General features: G+C 39.3%; 1 protein-coding gene across 9 annotated transcripts in view; it reads right to left on the reverse strand.

Moving 5' to 3' along the window:
• BRAF (B-Raf proto-oncogene, serine/threonine kinase) overlaps nucleotides 1–16,022 on the reverse strand; it is a 200,563-nt gene that overhangs the window by 37,963 nt on the left and 146,578 nt on the right. For all 9 annotated transcript variants that reach the window (XM_073009411.1, XM_073009408.1, XM_007983167.3 and 6 more), the window contains 2 exons: nucleotides 13,923–14,007; nucleotides 12,844–13,020 (listed from right to left, as the gene is read on the reverse strand). In XM_073009411.1, coding sequence (XP_072865512.1) covers nucleotides 12,844–13,020; nucleotides 13,923–14,007 — 262 coding nt within the window. The remainder of the gene's footprint in view (nucleotides 1–12,843; nucleotides 13,021–13,922; nucleotides 14,008–16,022) is intronic.

Here is a 16,022-nt window from a genome sequence, read left to right on the forward strand (position 1 = left end):
GTCAAATTACAGTCTTCCTTATACTTTGATGCCCTCTGCTCCCTTATTACAACCCTGGAAAGTAAGATTAATGAGAACGGCATTCTGTTACTTCTCTGTAGTCAGTAATCATTTATCAATTTAAAAATAATTAACATCTCCAATAGGTAAAGTTCACATATTTTAAAGTTGTGCTCCGTAGTGGCCTAAATTCTATTTTTACCCTGATTTCTTAGTTTCCTTCTTTTTTTTTTTTGAGACAGGGTGTTGCTCTCCTGCCCAGGTAGGAGTACAGTGGCATCATCACAGCTCACTGCAGCCTCAACCTCCTGGGCTCAAGAGATCTACCCAACTCAGCATCTTGTGTAGCTGGGACTACAGGTGGGCACCACCATGCCTGGATAATTAAAAAACTGTTTTGTATAGATGGGTCTCACTATGTTGCCCAGGCTGGTCTTGAACTCCTGGGCTCAAGCCATCCTCCCACCTTGGCCTCCTAAAGTGATGGAATTACAGGTGTAAGCCATCAGGTATTTTTCACTTTTAAAAACTGAAATTTACTGAGGTACAATTTACATACAAGATGCACCCATTTTACATGAACAGTTTTAAAAGTTTCAACACACACATACACTTGTGTAATGACCAGTCACAATCAACATAAAAAATATCCATCACCCCAGAAAGTTTCTTCATACATTTTTGCAATTAATAACATCCCCTTAGGCTTCGGCAACCATTGATAATGACTTCTGTCACTACAGATTAATTTTGCCTTTTCTCAAATTTCACATAAACAGAATCATCTGGCTTCTTTTGCTCAGCATAACAATTCTGAGATTCACACACTGGCTGCATGCAGTGTTACAGGGTATGGGTATATCACAACCTATCTATTTACTTATTGGACATTGTGTTGTTCCTAGTTTGTGGCAAATATGAAGAAGATGCTGTATTCATATACAAGTCTTTGTTGGTGACTGATGGTTTCATTTCTTTTGGGTAATTAGGTAGGATTAGAATTGCACAAATGGTAAATTTAACTTTAAAAGAAACTGCCAACCTGATCCCCAAAATGGCTGTATCATTTAAAATCTTTACCAGCAATGTATGAGAGTTCCAGTTGTTCTTCATCCTTGAAAATACTTTGTATTGCTGGTTCTGATTATAGATTATTTATTTTTTTATTTATTTAAGACGGAGTTTTGCCCTTGTCGCCCAGGCTAGAATGCAATGGTACAATCTTGGCTCACTGCAACCTCTGTGATTCTCCTGCCTCAGCCTCCCAAGTAGCTGGGATTACAGGCATGTACCACCACACCCGGCTAATTTTGTATTTTTAGTAGAGATGAGGCTTCACCATTTTGGTCAGGCTGGTCTTGAACTCCTGACCTCAAGTGATCCATCTGCCTTGGCTCCCAAACTGCTGGGATTAGAGGCGTGAGCCACCGCACCCGGCCCTGATTATAGGTATTTTAAATGACTTGTCAAACCATGAAACGCCAAAGTAGAGGAGGAACCAGCTGAGGAGTAGAGAGTGAGTAGAAGGGTTATCAGGAGAATATGCTTGAAAGCAGTGTTTCTCACACTTTAATTGGACACAAATCATTTGGGGATCTTGTTAAAATGCAGTCTTTGATTCAGGTCTAGGGTGGTATCTAAAACTTAGCATTTCTAAAAGGCTTCCAGGTGGTCCAGATGCTACTCAGACCACATTCTGAGCAGCAAGAAACTAAGAACACAAACAAGGCATTAAGAACCTGTTTCATGAAGAAGAGTGATCAACTGTATCAGATGTTTCTGACAGGTCAAATAAACTGTGGACTGAGAATTTTACTGCTGCATCTAGCAACATGGAGGCCATCAGTAACTATCGTATTAAGATGCTGTTTCCTGGCTAGGCAACCATGATCCACTTTGGGATGACGAGATTGGGCAGACCACTTGAGGTCAGGAGTTCCAGACCAGCCTGGCCAACATAGTGAAACCCTGTCTCTACTAAACATACAAAAATTAGCTATGTGTGGTGGTGTGCACCTATATAATCCCAGCTACTTGGGAGACTAAGGCAGGAGAATCACTTGAACCCGGGAGGCAGAGGTTGTAGTGAGCCAAGATCACACCATTGTACTCCAGCCTGAGCGACAGACTGAAACTCTGTCTTGAGGGGAAAAAAAAAAAAAGATGTTTCCTGGAGCAGCAGGGGCAAAAGCCTGGCTTAAGTGGGGTCCAAGACAAAAAGGAAGGAGAGCAATTAGAGAGTGAATACCAATAAGTCTTTTGAGAAGTTTTACTGTCGAAGGAAGAGGAGGAAGGAAGTAATAACTGAAGAGGGAAGCAGGATTAAGGGAGGGACCCCACAAGTTTTTTTAATGAAAATAATAAACATATAGAAAAACTGAAAGAATACCCATACATCTTCCACGTAGATTCCACAACTGTCAACATTCTGTCAAATGTGCATAAGAAAGATGTTTTATTATTATTATTATTATTATTTTTTTGAGACAGGGTTTCACTCTGTCGCCCAGGCTGTAGTGCAGTGGTACAATCTCTGCTCATTGCAACCTCAGCCTCCCAAGTAGCTGGGACCACCGACATACACCACCACATCTGGATAATTCTTGTATTTTTTGTAGAGACAGGGTTTTGCCATGTTGCCTAGGGTGGTCTCGAACTCCTGGGCTCAAGTGATCCACCCGCCTCAGTCTCCTAAAGTGCTTGGATTACGAGCGTGAGCCACCACACCTGGCCTATTTTTAAATTTTACTTCAGTTTTTTGAGACAAGGACTCACTCTGTTACCCAGGCTGGTCTCCAACTCCTGGGCTCAAGTGATCTTCCCACCTCAGGTTCCCAAAGTGCTGGGATTACAGGCGTGAACCACTGCACTCGGTGAAAGATGTTTTATTTATTTATTTTTGAGACAGAGTCTTGTTCTGTCACCCAAGCTGGAATGCAGTGGCATGATCTTAACTCTCTGCAGCCTTGTCTTCCTAGGTTCTAGAGATCCTCCTGTGTCAGCCTCCACAGTAGCTGGGACCACAGGCACAGACCACCACGTCTGGCTAATTTTTGTATTTTTTGGTAGAGATGGGTTCCACTATGTTGCCCAGGCTGATCCTGAACTCCTGAGCTCCAGCAATCCACCCGCCTCAGCTTCTCAAAGTATTGGGATTACAGGTGTGAACCACCACACCCAGCCAAAATATGTTTTAAAATAGGAGACAATTCAGTAGGAAAGGAAAAACTGATGATGAACAAGATAGGAGATTTACTCAAAAGATGTCTGTGGGTTAGGGGTAAGGGGATGGAATCTAGTGTACAAATGGAGGGATTGCCTTTTACTAGCGATAAGGCAGAAGAACCGGTATGAATGCAGGCAGGTGGGTAGATGTCATAACGGTTACTTCCAACTTTCTGAAAGAGATGGCAAGCAATGTCATCGCTGACTTCTTGAAGAAGAGGTTTTAGAGGCTTAAGGATATGAGGTTTTGAGGAGGTATGCCAGTGTCTAAAAGACGACAGTGAATGAACTAGGAAACTGAAAGTATAACTGCTCTATAACATTAAGGGTCTACTTGAGTTTTCAAAGGGACTGAATAAGTTGGGGAAGCAACATGCTTTAATGGTTAAAGGAATACACTCTGGAGCCGAAGTACCTGGGGCAAGTTACTTGCCCCTTCCACAACCAGGTTTCTTCATCTGTAAAACAAGGATATAATAAAAGCTGCTATTTCACAGGGTTGTTGAGGAGTAAATGAGGTAATGTATATAAAGTACACAGAATGTCTGACACATAGTAAGTGCATATCATTGCTAAATACATTAGAGTATATTTTTAAAAAACCCCACAGAACACAGTTGGTATAAAGGAAAGGGGGAGACAGTGAGTTAACAGTATGTAGCAAAGCTGGTATCAGAATATTTATTGACCAGTAGAGATATTTAAGAGCAAAAAAAGCAAACCCAGTATGATTTAAAACAACAAGAAACCATTGTGTATAGTATTAAAACACATCACTCTGAAAGGATACACAATACACATCAAAATATTAATGGCAGTTATCTCTTGATGGTGGATTACTGGTGCTTTTCATTTATGTTAATATTTTCTGAATTTCCTATAATGATTACATATTTCCTTGTAACATGTTTTATTTTGAAATATTAAAAAACTGCAGTAGCAAAGGATAATGTCACTCATATTCTTACCATAATCAGACCCATTACAACTTTTATACATTTGTCTCCTGCTACAGTTTGAATATGCTTTGTCCCCACAAACTCATGTGGAGGCTTGGCCCCAGTGTAATGGTGTTGAGAGTTGGTGGGACCTTCAAGAGGCATTTGGGTCTGGGTCATGAGGGATGCTCTCCTGAAAGCCGGAGTCACTGACTTCTTTTCTTCTTTGAGTCAGGGTCTCACTCTGTCACCCAGGTTGGAGTGCAGTGGACTCAACCACAGCTCACTGTAGCCTCAAAATTCTGGGCTCAAGTGATCCTCCTGCCTCAGCCTCCAGAGTATCTGGGGCTACAGGAGTGTGCTACCATGCCTGGCTAATTAAAAAACTTTTTTTTGTAGAGATGAGGTCTTACCATGTTGCCCAGGCTGGTCTCAAACTCCTGGGCTCAAGCAATCCTCCCTCCTCAGCCTGCCAATATGCTAGTATTACAGGCATGAGCCACCACATCTGGCCAGGAATGACTTCTACAGTTACTGTGAGAGGGGGTTGTTATAGAGAGAGGTCCTCCCTTGTGTTCTGCCCCTTTTGCATGTGCCCACTTCCCCTTCTGCTTCTCCACTATGTTACCATGCAGTAGGAAAGCCCTCACCAGAAGCCCAGCAGATGTTAGCACCAATGCCCTTGGACTTCCCAGCCTCTAGGACTATGAGAAATAAGTTTCTTTTTGCAGAAAAGAATAAATTACCCAGCCTCAGGTATTGTTATAGCAACAGAAAATGGACTAAAACACTTCCAGTCTTTTTTTTTTTTGAGACAGAATCTTCCTCTGTCACCCAGGCTGGAGTGCAGTGGTGCCACCTTGGCTCACTGCAACCTCCGCCTCCCGGGTTCAAGCAATACTGCTGCCTCAGCCTCCAGAGTAACTGGGATTACAGGCACCTGCCACCACGCCCAGCTAATTTTTTGTATTTTTAGTAGAGATGGTGTTTCACCATGTTGGCCAGGCTGGTCTCGAACTCCTGACCTCAAGTGATCCACTCGCCTCGGCTTCCCAAGGTGTTGGAATTACAGGCGTGAGCCACTGCGCTTGGCCACCTCCAGTCTTTTTTCAAAGTTTATACTTGATTCCTGGAGATAAACACTATGTTACTTGATCTTTGCTTTCTAATCCTTATTTCAGTACTTTTACATACATACATATATACCACTTTTTAAAGCCCAAATATAAAAAATGTTCTGCTTAAAAATTTTTAAGTGGTCTCATGCTGCAGCTTGCTTTTCTCACTTAACATCAATATTTTAAAGCTTTATGTTGATACCTATATAATCCATTTTTTACTACTATATATGATTCTACTGCACATAAGTGCCAATATGTTATTTATCAATTCTTCTCCTGATGAACATGTTTCCAATTTTGCAATAACTTTTTCTGTTTTAAAAAAATTCCCTTAAAATAATGTTTTAAGTTTTATGTAGAGTCAGACTCTCATAGTGTCATCCAGGCTGGTCTCAAACTCCTGGTCTCAAGTGATCCTATTACCCTAGTCTTCCAAAGTGCTGGGATTAGATGCATAAGCCACTGCATCCAGACCAATTTTTCACTATTATATGGTTTCCTATAATACACCTCTTTCCGTATACGTGACTTGGAACAAAAGCTAATATTTCTTGGGGTTAGAACAAGCATTTTTCTATTTTAACAGATACTTCCAGAACGCCCTTAAGGTGGTTGGTTGCATCAGAAATGTCCCGGGAAGCAATTCCTCTAATCCTATGAACATTTGATCTTATCAGAACTCAGGCATTTTGCCAATTCCAGTGGGTGGAAAGTGGTACTTTTTTGTTTTACCTTGCATTTTCTGATTATTATTATTATCAGCACCCTATTATTATTTTTACCCACCAGAAAATTATGTTCACTATAATTAAATATTCTTTGGTCACTTAGAATTATTATCAATCACTAATACATGTTCACCATTTTTTCAGCTTTAATTAATCCTTCTGTCTTCAACTGGGTTCATTTATGAGTAAAAGGTGCATGCTCATCATTATTTAAAACAAAGTAAATTGGTAAGGATTTATCTCCAAATTATTTTTAATCATCTTATTTTGAGAATATAATGCTTCTGTAAATATATCAATAGGCTGCAACTTTTTCTATGTGCCTCTTTGATTTAATACTTAATTTTCTGATAAAGTTAAATTCAAAATTATACCATGAATATTATACTGAAATTATAAGGCCTGCAAAAAAAAAAAAAAAAGAAAGAAAAAAAAAGGCATGATGTACTGACCATTCCTGGAATTTCTTTAGTAACAGTATTCTTAAGATACCTGGGTCCTTGGGATGAATCAATGACTGGCAGGTGAAAAGATGATAAAACAGGCCAGGTGCAGTGACTCACACCTATAATCCCAGCACTTTGGGAGGTCGAGGCAGGCGGATCACTTGAACTCCTGAACCAGCCTGGCCAACATGGTGAAACCCCGTTTACTAAAAATACAAATTGAGCAGGGCATGCTGGTGGGCGTCTGTAATCCCAGTTGTACTCGGGAGGCTGAGGCAGGAGAATTGCTTGAACCTGGGAGGTGGAGGTTTCAGTGAGCCAAGACTGTGCCATTGCACTGCAGCCTGGGTGACAGAGTGAGACTCCATCTCAAAAAAAACAAAAAACAAGATGATGATGAAACATACTTTACCAACCCTTATTCCTCAGAGTGAGTTTATAATTATCTACCATTAGAATAGCTCTGCTCCTTTTCAGGTAAACCTAGGAATCAGAAATAGTTTTTCACTGAGGTACAAATGGAAGACAGAACCACACAGGAAAAATGTTACCTATCCATTTTTTGCATATATTCTGTAATCCAATAAAGGTGACACATTTGAAAGTCCTAATGATTCAAATTTTCTAAGTATTCTTATTTATTTTTGAGACAGGGTCTTGCTCTGTCATCCAGGGTGGAGTGTAGTGGCATGATCATGGCTCACTGCAGCCTCGACTTCCTGGGCTCAAGTGATCCCCCCACCTCAGCCTCCCAAGTAGCTGAGAACACAGGCACACACCACCACATCCCGCTAATTTTTGTATTTTGTGTTAAGACAGGGTTTTGTCGTGTTATCCAGGCTGGTCTTGAACTCCTGGACTCAGGCAATACTCCTGCCTTGGCTTCACAAAGTGCTGGGATTACAGGTGTGAGACACGGTGCCCAGACTAACTTTTCTAATTATTTATTATTATTATTATTATTATTATTATTATTATTATTATTTCTTGAGACGGAGTCTCGCTCTGTCGCCCAGGCTGGAATGCAGTGGTGCGATCTCGGCTCACTGCAAGCTCCGCCTGCCGGGTTCACACCATTCTCCTGCCTCAGCCTCCCGAGTAGCTGGGACTACAGGCGCCCGCCACCTCGCCCGGCTAGGTTTTTTTTTGTATTTTTTAGTAGAGACGGGGTTTCACCGTGTTAGCCAGGATAGTCTCGATCTCCTGACCTTGTGATCTGCCCGTCTCGGCCTCCGAAAGTGCTGGGATTACAGGCTTGAGACACCGCGCCTGGCCTAACTTTTCTAATTATTAAAGGTTTTATATTGTGAGTTAACTGCAACCCTACCACTTTATAAAATGAATCTGTTTGTTCCTATTCTGCTTATATCCAGAGACTTTAGAATTAATTTTGGTGAGTAGTCAGAAAAGATCACTTTCAACACAGGGCAGGCTATTCTGAAATAAAGGCTTTGCAAAAGTACATTATTAAGAGGCTATTTAAATACCCTATAGCTTTATTGTCTAGCTATAGACTGTATCTGGCTTGGTCAGTCCTTTGTGAGATGATGCTGGTCAGGGAAGAGGATATAGACATGAAGAGTTGAAAGGAGACACAGTAAGAAGGTGGCTGTGATGGCCACAGAGAATTATCATCTGTGCTCAGGGTAGAGCCAGGGGACAGGAAGAAAGAGAGCTGGAGGGAGCTAAGAAGCAATATTAATTATTCAAGCAGGCTTCTAACTCGGAGTAACTTCTGGGATAATTCCAAAACAAAGCCCTCAGGATGAAACTATGGTTGGCATTCTAGATGAACAAATATTGGAAATAGGGAGGAAAAATGAGGTATGTAAGGAATTCCATCTGTGTCATTTGATCCATGGGAATATACAGGGGGAAATTAAAACAGAGAACCAAACATAAGGCTGAAATGGGAGACCAGAAGTCAAAAGATACGTTAAAATCTGTTACAAAATCAGCAGCAACAGTTAGGACTTGAAGAACCAGTTCATGACCCCTAGGACCATTCTGTTTGTTCTAACATCTGTCAGCCTGATACCTTAGAACAGACTGTTCTACAACAACAACAACAAAGTTCAATCAAATGTACTGAAAATAGGCTAGGCCTGGTGGCTTACATCTGTAGTCCCAGCACTGTGGGAGGTGGAAGCAGTGGCTCTCTTGAGCCCAGGAGTTTGAGACCAGCCTGGGCAACATGGTGAAACTCCGTCTCTACAAAAAATACAAAAACATGAGCCGGGTATGATGGTGCACCCTTGTAGTCCCAGCTACTAGGGAGACTGAAGTGGGAGGATCACTTGAGGCAGAGGTTGCAGTGAGCTGAGATTGTGTCGCTGTACTCCAGCCTGTCCAGCCTGGGTGACAGAGGAGGGAGACTCTGTCTCAAAATTTTAAAAAAGTAGTGAAAATAGTGTGCTTTAGTCATTGACAGTAGAGAAGAAAACAGGAATACCCACTTCAAGACTCATTGATGCAATCTGGTTATGTGTTCCAATTAATTATACACATTTTATGTAACTTGGTTTATAAAAAGTTTACCTAAGTGTCCCTTCTAAATTATGTTGCATAATATAGAAATTTAATATTAAACCATATAGTGTTTAAAATAATAGTTTTAAAACTTTTTTTGCTAAACACCCCTTAAAAGATTCTGAGAAACTACATAACTCCTTTTAAATTAACATTTGAAAGTTATGTTTAAATAACTGCAAAGGATATAATTTCCAGTGTACTGTAAATGTCAACATTTTAGCATTTTGTTGCTGTTATATGAATGTTCCTTAGAAAACCTCTGTTTCTGTTTAATGGATATAAAGTTATCTTCTCTCCCTCTGAGAAAACCCATAGGTTTTTTGGAGGTGGGATGAGGTGGGGGAGAGAGAATCTTGCATTGTATGTGTTTCTCCCAGTGCCTATTTTTCTCTATGTGTTTTACAGTCTCCTTATTTGCGTAAGACTTCCCCACCAATATCTAGTTATCCAGCGATACTCTTATGCAGACTAAGTGAGGGACTTACAAGCTGCTTGGAGGCTTTGAACATACAGATTTGTTTGCTACTTTTGAACTGTACAGTAATCTAGGTGGAATCTCTGATGTCACTTTCTTTGGGTCTTTCCTCTTGAGCTGGTCAAATTCACCCAAGACTCCTCGAATCTCCTGCAGGAAGAGTAAGGTTTGGCTGCTAGCATGTTGGAATCAAATAAAAAGAGAGGGCTGGGGAAATCTTCCTTCATCATTTAGTAAGCACATAGTCATCAAATCCCCATGTTTTGGGAAAGATATCCACGTCCTAGACATAGATTAGGGTCTCCCAGTCCAGAGATGTTTACTTTCCCCTCTAACTTCCAGTCTACTGCTAGGATAGGGATGGAGCAGTTACCTGGTGAGTAAGAGAACAGATTTAGAGAAATAACAGCTTTTCAAACAGGCCTTTCATTTTAACCCTTTCATCCCCTGAGACAGTGATATTGCCAATTCCTGAGAATTGAGGATTCTATGGTATAAACCAGGTTGGCTTTAATTTCCCCACTGCCAACTGATCATCTTACAAGACAAAACTAAAAGGGAAAAGAAACTATATCTTCCTTCGTTAATTTTAAACCGGTACTAAAAAGTATACTCTGCTGGAGGGCTTAAAACTTGGAATTAATACTTTTTCAGTTACTAAAATCTAGGATAAACTGAATGGAATGATCTATGTTCATACTATCGTACACTCATTGCATCATGTTAAACTGTGAGATCTATTTAAAAACACAAAGTGTTTCGGAGTAGATGACTGTAAAATTTACACTGATAATCTCAAACTGTAAAGTGATATTTTCAAAATATATCACCTCTTCACTGACTGTTCTTCAGACTGCAGCACTATTCCAATTTGATAATGTACTTCTTTACTGTCACTTCTTGTCTTAATCCACTCACCTCGGCCTCCCAAAGTGCTGGGTTTACAGGAATGAGCCACTACACCCAGCCTGTTTGTTTCGGGACAGGGTCTTGCTCTGTTGCCCAGGTTGGAGTGCAGTGGCACAATCACGACTCCTTGCATCCTCACACTCCTGCGCTCAAGTGATCCTCCCACCTCAGCCTACTGAGTAGCTAGGACTACAGGCAAGTGCCACCACACCTGGCTAAATTTCTTATTTTTTACAGACAAGGGTCTCCCTATGTTTCCTGGCTGGTCTTGAACTCTTAGGCTCAAGCAATCATCCTACCTTGGCCTTCTAAAGTGCTGGGATTATAGGTGTGAGCCAATATGCCCAGCCACATTTCTCAGTTGCAATGTGAGAAGGATTTGGCATCTCTTTCTTCTGAAAGGTAAATCTATCAATAATATGCAGTTGTGTGTAATCATTTTCATTTGACAGTTATGTACTGAGTATGCCAGGTCCCATTCTAGGCATTAGGCATAAAATAATGAAGAAGAAGAAAAAAAAAGCCCCTGCTCTCATACAGCCTGCATTCTAGTGGGGATGAAAGACAACAAACAAGTCAGATGGAGCTGTGCGTTATAAAGAAAATCAAGCCTATGGGTATAGAGAGTGACAGAGTGATGTGGGGACATGTTAGTTATATAAGGTGAGCAAGGGTTTCAATTAAAAGGGGACGTATGAACAGAGACATAAGGATATTTGTGGCATGTGTATCCTAAAGAGAATGTAACAAACATAAAGGTCCTAAAGAAGGAACATGCTTGGCCTGCTGAAGAAACTGCAAAGAGACCAGTGGTGTGGGAAGAGCATAAGTTTTGTTTCTCACTGAATGTTTACAATTTGTGCCCATGGCTTGCTCTTCACAAGACTTTAAATTCTATTTTTTTTTTTTTTGAGATGGAATTTCGCTCTTGTTGCCCAGGCTGGAGTGCAATGGTGTGCTCTTGGCTGACCGCAACCTCCGCCTCCCGGGTTCAAGTAATTCTCCTGCCTTAGCCTCCCAAGTAGCTGGGATTACGGGCATGTGCCACCAAGCCTGGCTAATTTTGTATTTTTAGTAGAGACGGGGTTTCTCCATGTTGGTCAGGCTGGTCTTGAACTCCCAGCCTCAGGTGATCTGCCTGCCTCGGCCTTCCATAGTGCTGGGATTACAGGTGTGAGCCACCATGCCTGGCCAAGACTTTAATTCTTTAAAAGCCTTTAGATTCGAACAGATTCAGAGATTCTAACTTATCTGAAAGGTTGAGATTGTTTCAAGTCTAGGGGCAAGTGGGAGTGTTACTGAATAAGGTAATAATTTGCTGTAATAAGTATTTTGGCTGAATATAGGCTTGCAAACAATCTAAATTATAGATATGTTGCCAAGTTTTGAGAAAGAGAAGGTGGTACAGTTGGAAGATCTAAGAGCCAGATCTGGTTTTGAGTCTTGGCTCTACACTCACTTGCTAGGAGTAATACTCAGAGTTGTAGGTGTTAGTACATATATACCCTTTTACTCTTTTATTCTAATTTTATAATGTAAAAGTAGCTTAGTGGTTATAGGGAAAGAATACTGGATTGGGAGTCAGAAATCCTGAGTTAAACATCTTTGGTGCCACTTATTAAATGTGTGCCCTTAGACAAGGCACTTAAAAGCCTCAATTTCCTTATCTGTAAAAAGAAAAAAGATCTACTTCATAACATTATAAAGATTAAATGACATAATAATTTATGTAAGTGAAAGCAATATGTAAAAAACAAAATAATTAAGATCACATCTATTTTTAAACTTTTCACAGAGCTTTCAAATTCATATTTTACTGAGTTTATAATTTTTATCTAAGCGCTTTCAAAATTTAATTTTACTTTTTAATTTATGTATTCATTTGCACTTAAGAGTTGCATACAAAATTTAAAATTTATCCTTCAAAGTCAGTTCCCCATATTAGCTTATGATAAACTTTATAAAATAACTTTTTAAATTGCATAGCAAAATTCAACAGATATGAACTCACTTTGAAATCCTCAAAAAGGGTCAGAATGCAGATTTTTCACTTTATTAACTGACCATTTTGCAACAAAAAAATATGGGCACTCAGAGAAAATGACCTGAAAAAGTAACTAATTAACAACCATTCTGTTTATTTCAACAACCGTTAACAACTTTTTAGTAGGTTTTTGCTGTTTCTATCTTCTGAACCTCTCTTGCTTAGCTCAATCACTGAGTGCTGAGCCTAAGTTTGCAGTCATGTATTTATTATCAAATACTTGATATATGTTCTGAAGGCTGCACTAGACAAAGACATTTATTTTTTTAGTATCATATTATTTACTAGCCATTAGTTAGCATCTATATTATGTTCCTGGACAGTAATTTAAAATGCAATCCAAAAGAATAGCAGCCACAACCTTTAAAGCATCCTCAATGGTCTTCAAAAATAATTTATAAGACATTTAACAGAATGGAACTTACTCCATGCCCTGTGCAGTCTGTCGTGCAATATCTATAAGTTTGATCATCTCAAATTTGGTCTCAATGATATGGAGATGGTGATACAAGCTGGAGCCCTCGCACCACTGGGTAACAATAGCCAGTTGTGGCTTTGTGGAATAGCCCATGAAGAGTAGGATATTCACGTGTCGTGTTTTCCTGTACAAAGAAACGTGACAGTAAATATTAAATGTTGACAAACTGTAGCAATTCTTACAAAAGAGAACCAAAGTAGTCTACCTATCGGTAAAATGTTGTCAGAAAAAGCTGTTTTTTTTAAAAGGCAACAAAAGGATAAATTTAGAAGAGACTGGGAATTGCCAAGTCTAACCTCCTACTTTATGCAAAAATATCTTTTTAAACATATCTGACAGGCAACCAGAGGTTGCTTAAATACCTTCAACTATGGGAAGTTCATCACTCAGTATGTAGCTGACTCTCTTATTTTTATTTAAGTGGTTCTGGTATTATAAAGTTTCCAAGTGTTGAGACAAAATCATTTTCCTACAACTTTCACCTCTGGCTTGCTTCCCTGGTCTGCTCTCTGGAATAACTTTTTTCCTGCACTCTGGAATAACCGTGCACTCTCTTGAACATAACAGCCTTCTCTGAACTAAATATCCTCAGTTCTGTTGATTATTTTCCCCCGTTACACCTCTAGAATCTTCCCTATTTAGGTGGTCCTCACTGGACATATTCTAGTTTGTCAATGTTTCTAAAATTCCAGAGCCCAGGACTAAATACCATCTTGAAATGTATTCTGATAAGCTTAAACATTGGAGAGCATTATTTTCATAAGCAGAACTATTATTTATATTATCAGAATACTATATTTCCATTAATTCTGTCTAGGATTAAGTATTCTATCAACTGTACCATATAACATTGCATACTACTTAAAAGAATGTGGTTAAAGACAAGAATGTACTCAGACATACTCTGTTTCTACAAATTTATCCATTTTGAGTAAATCTGTAAAGCTAATAGTCGCTACCACTGGGAACCAGGAGCTAATAAAAATAACTTCTTTCTCTGGAAAATGGTAATCCACACAAGCTCACCTGAGTACTCCTACTTCATTTTTGAAGGCTTGTAACTGCTGAGGTGTAGGTGCTGTCACATTCAACATTTTCACTGCCACATCACCTAAAAGGCAATTGTTATTCCAAGTGTCATTTCAATTTTTAAAATTTAAAAGTATAGAACATTCTTGGGTGTTTTCACTAATTATCATAGCCCTAACTCCACACCATTATTAAATCACAGATAAATTATACTTTAGCTATCTAAACTCCATTTGTTTTCTAAGGCTAAACACTCAACTAACAATGATATTCCTGTACTAGTATTTCAAAACATCAATCCAAAAAATAGCCAACCTTGTTTGTTCCATGGAAATTTGGTGAAATCAATTAAGTATCCATGGTATTTTCCAAATTATTTGACAATATTAAATTATACTTACTACTATTATAATATTATTAAATATTACTAGGCTTAATATTTATTTACTAATTGAAACTACAAGTAATGTTGAAACTACAATTAACAGGCCCTATGGAATTTTGCTTAAAAGTAGGAAACTATAAAAGTTTATCAGAGTAGTTAACATTTTTTTCAAATTTATGGATTACTTATGATACTTCAATTAGTAAAATGACTAACATTGTCACTAAAATTAAAAAAAAACTTTATGTGAAACAGCTGTAACTCTCAACACTGCCAGTAGGTGTTGAAATTGGTACAACTACTTTGTAACACTGTTGGCAGCATTGCTACAACTGGACATATGCATACCCTGTGGTCTCACAATTCTGTTCACCAAAAGACATATACTAAAAATGTTTACAGCACCAGCATCAATCAAAGCCCCAAACTAGAAATGATCCAATTGCAATAGATGAAAGAAATCATGTTATAGTCACACAATGAAATACTATAAAGAGAATGAATGACCTCCAACTACACACAACAATATAGATGAATCTTATAAACAATGTTGAGTGAAAGGGGCCGACACAAAAGAGCACACACTATGCACTTCCTGTTGTGATCACAATGGTGGTTACCCTTGGGAGAGAGGTGATTGGCTGGAAGAGGACATAGTTGTGGGGGTGTGTTTCTAGAGTGCTAATTAATGTTCTGCTTATTTCACTTTTTTAGAGACAGAGTCTTGCTCTGTCACCCAGGCTGGATGGAGTGCAGTGGTATGATCATGGCTCACTGCAGCCTTGAACTCCTGGGCTCAAGCCATTCTCCCACGTCAGCCTCCTCAATAGCTGGGAGTACAGGCACGTGCCACCATGCCTGGCTAATTTATGGGTACTTTTATACGCAGGCTGAGTATCCCTTATCTGAAATGCCTTGAACCAGAAGTGTCTCAAATTTCAATTTTTTTCTGATTTTGGAATACTTTGATTATACTTACCAGTTTAGCATCCCTAAGCTAAACATCTGAAATCCTCCAATAAGCAGTTCCTTTGAGCATCATGTCAGCGCTCAGAAAGTCTTAGATTTTGGAGCACTTTGGGTTCTGGATTTTGGATTAAAGATACCCAACCTGACTGGGTGCGCTGGTTCACACCTGTAATCCCAGCACTTTGGAAGGCCAAAGTGGGTGGCTCACTTGAGGTCAGGAGTTTGAGAACAGCCTGGCCAACATGGCAAAACCTTGTCTCTACTCAAAATACAAAAATTAGCCAGGTGTGGTGGTACGCGCCTGTAATCCTAGCTACTCAGGAGGCTGAGGTAGAAGAATTGCTTGAATCTGGGAGGCAGACATTGTAGTGAGCCGAGATTGTGCCACTGCACTCCAGCCTGGGCAACAGAGTGAGACCTTGTCTCAAAACAAAACAAAATAAAACAAAACAAACAAAAATAAATACATAAAGATACTCAACCTGTATGTATATTTTAATAAGTTAAATCAACATTGATTTTTCTCAATTATCAAAGTAATACAGTGCTTATTCTATTGTTCATATCATAAAATACTGCATAGCACTTAAAAAAATGTTTAAAGACATTTTGAAGGTATAAAAAAATTCCTTTAATTATGTCACTCAAAAGTGACATATGTTACTAGGCTTTTACATGAATGTAGTGTGAATATGAACACCTGTGAAAAGATGGCTTAAGGCGATATATACTAAAATACAGTC

This window comes from Chlorocebus sabaeus, chromosome 21 (assembly GCF_047675955.1).
Source record: "Chlorocebus sabaeus isolate Y175 chromosome 21, mChlSab1.0.hap1, whole genome shotgun sequence".
NCBI lineage: Eukaryota > Metazoa > Chordata > Mammalia > Primates > Cercopithecidae > Chlorocebus > Chlorocebus sabaeus.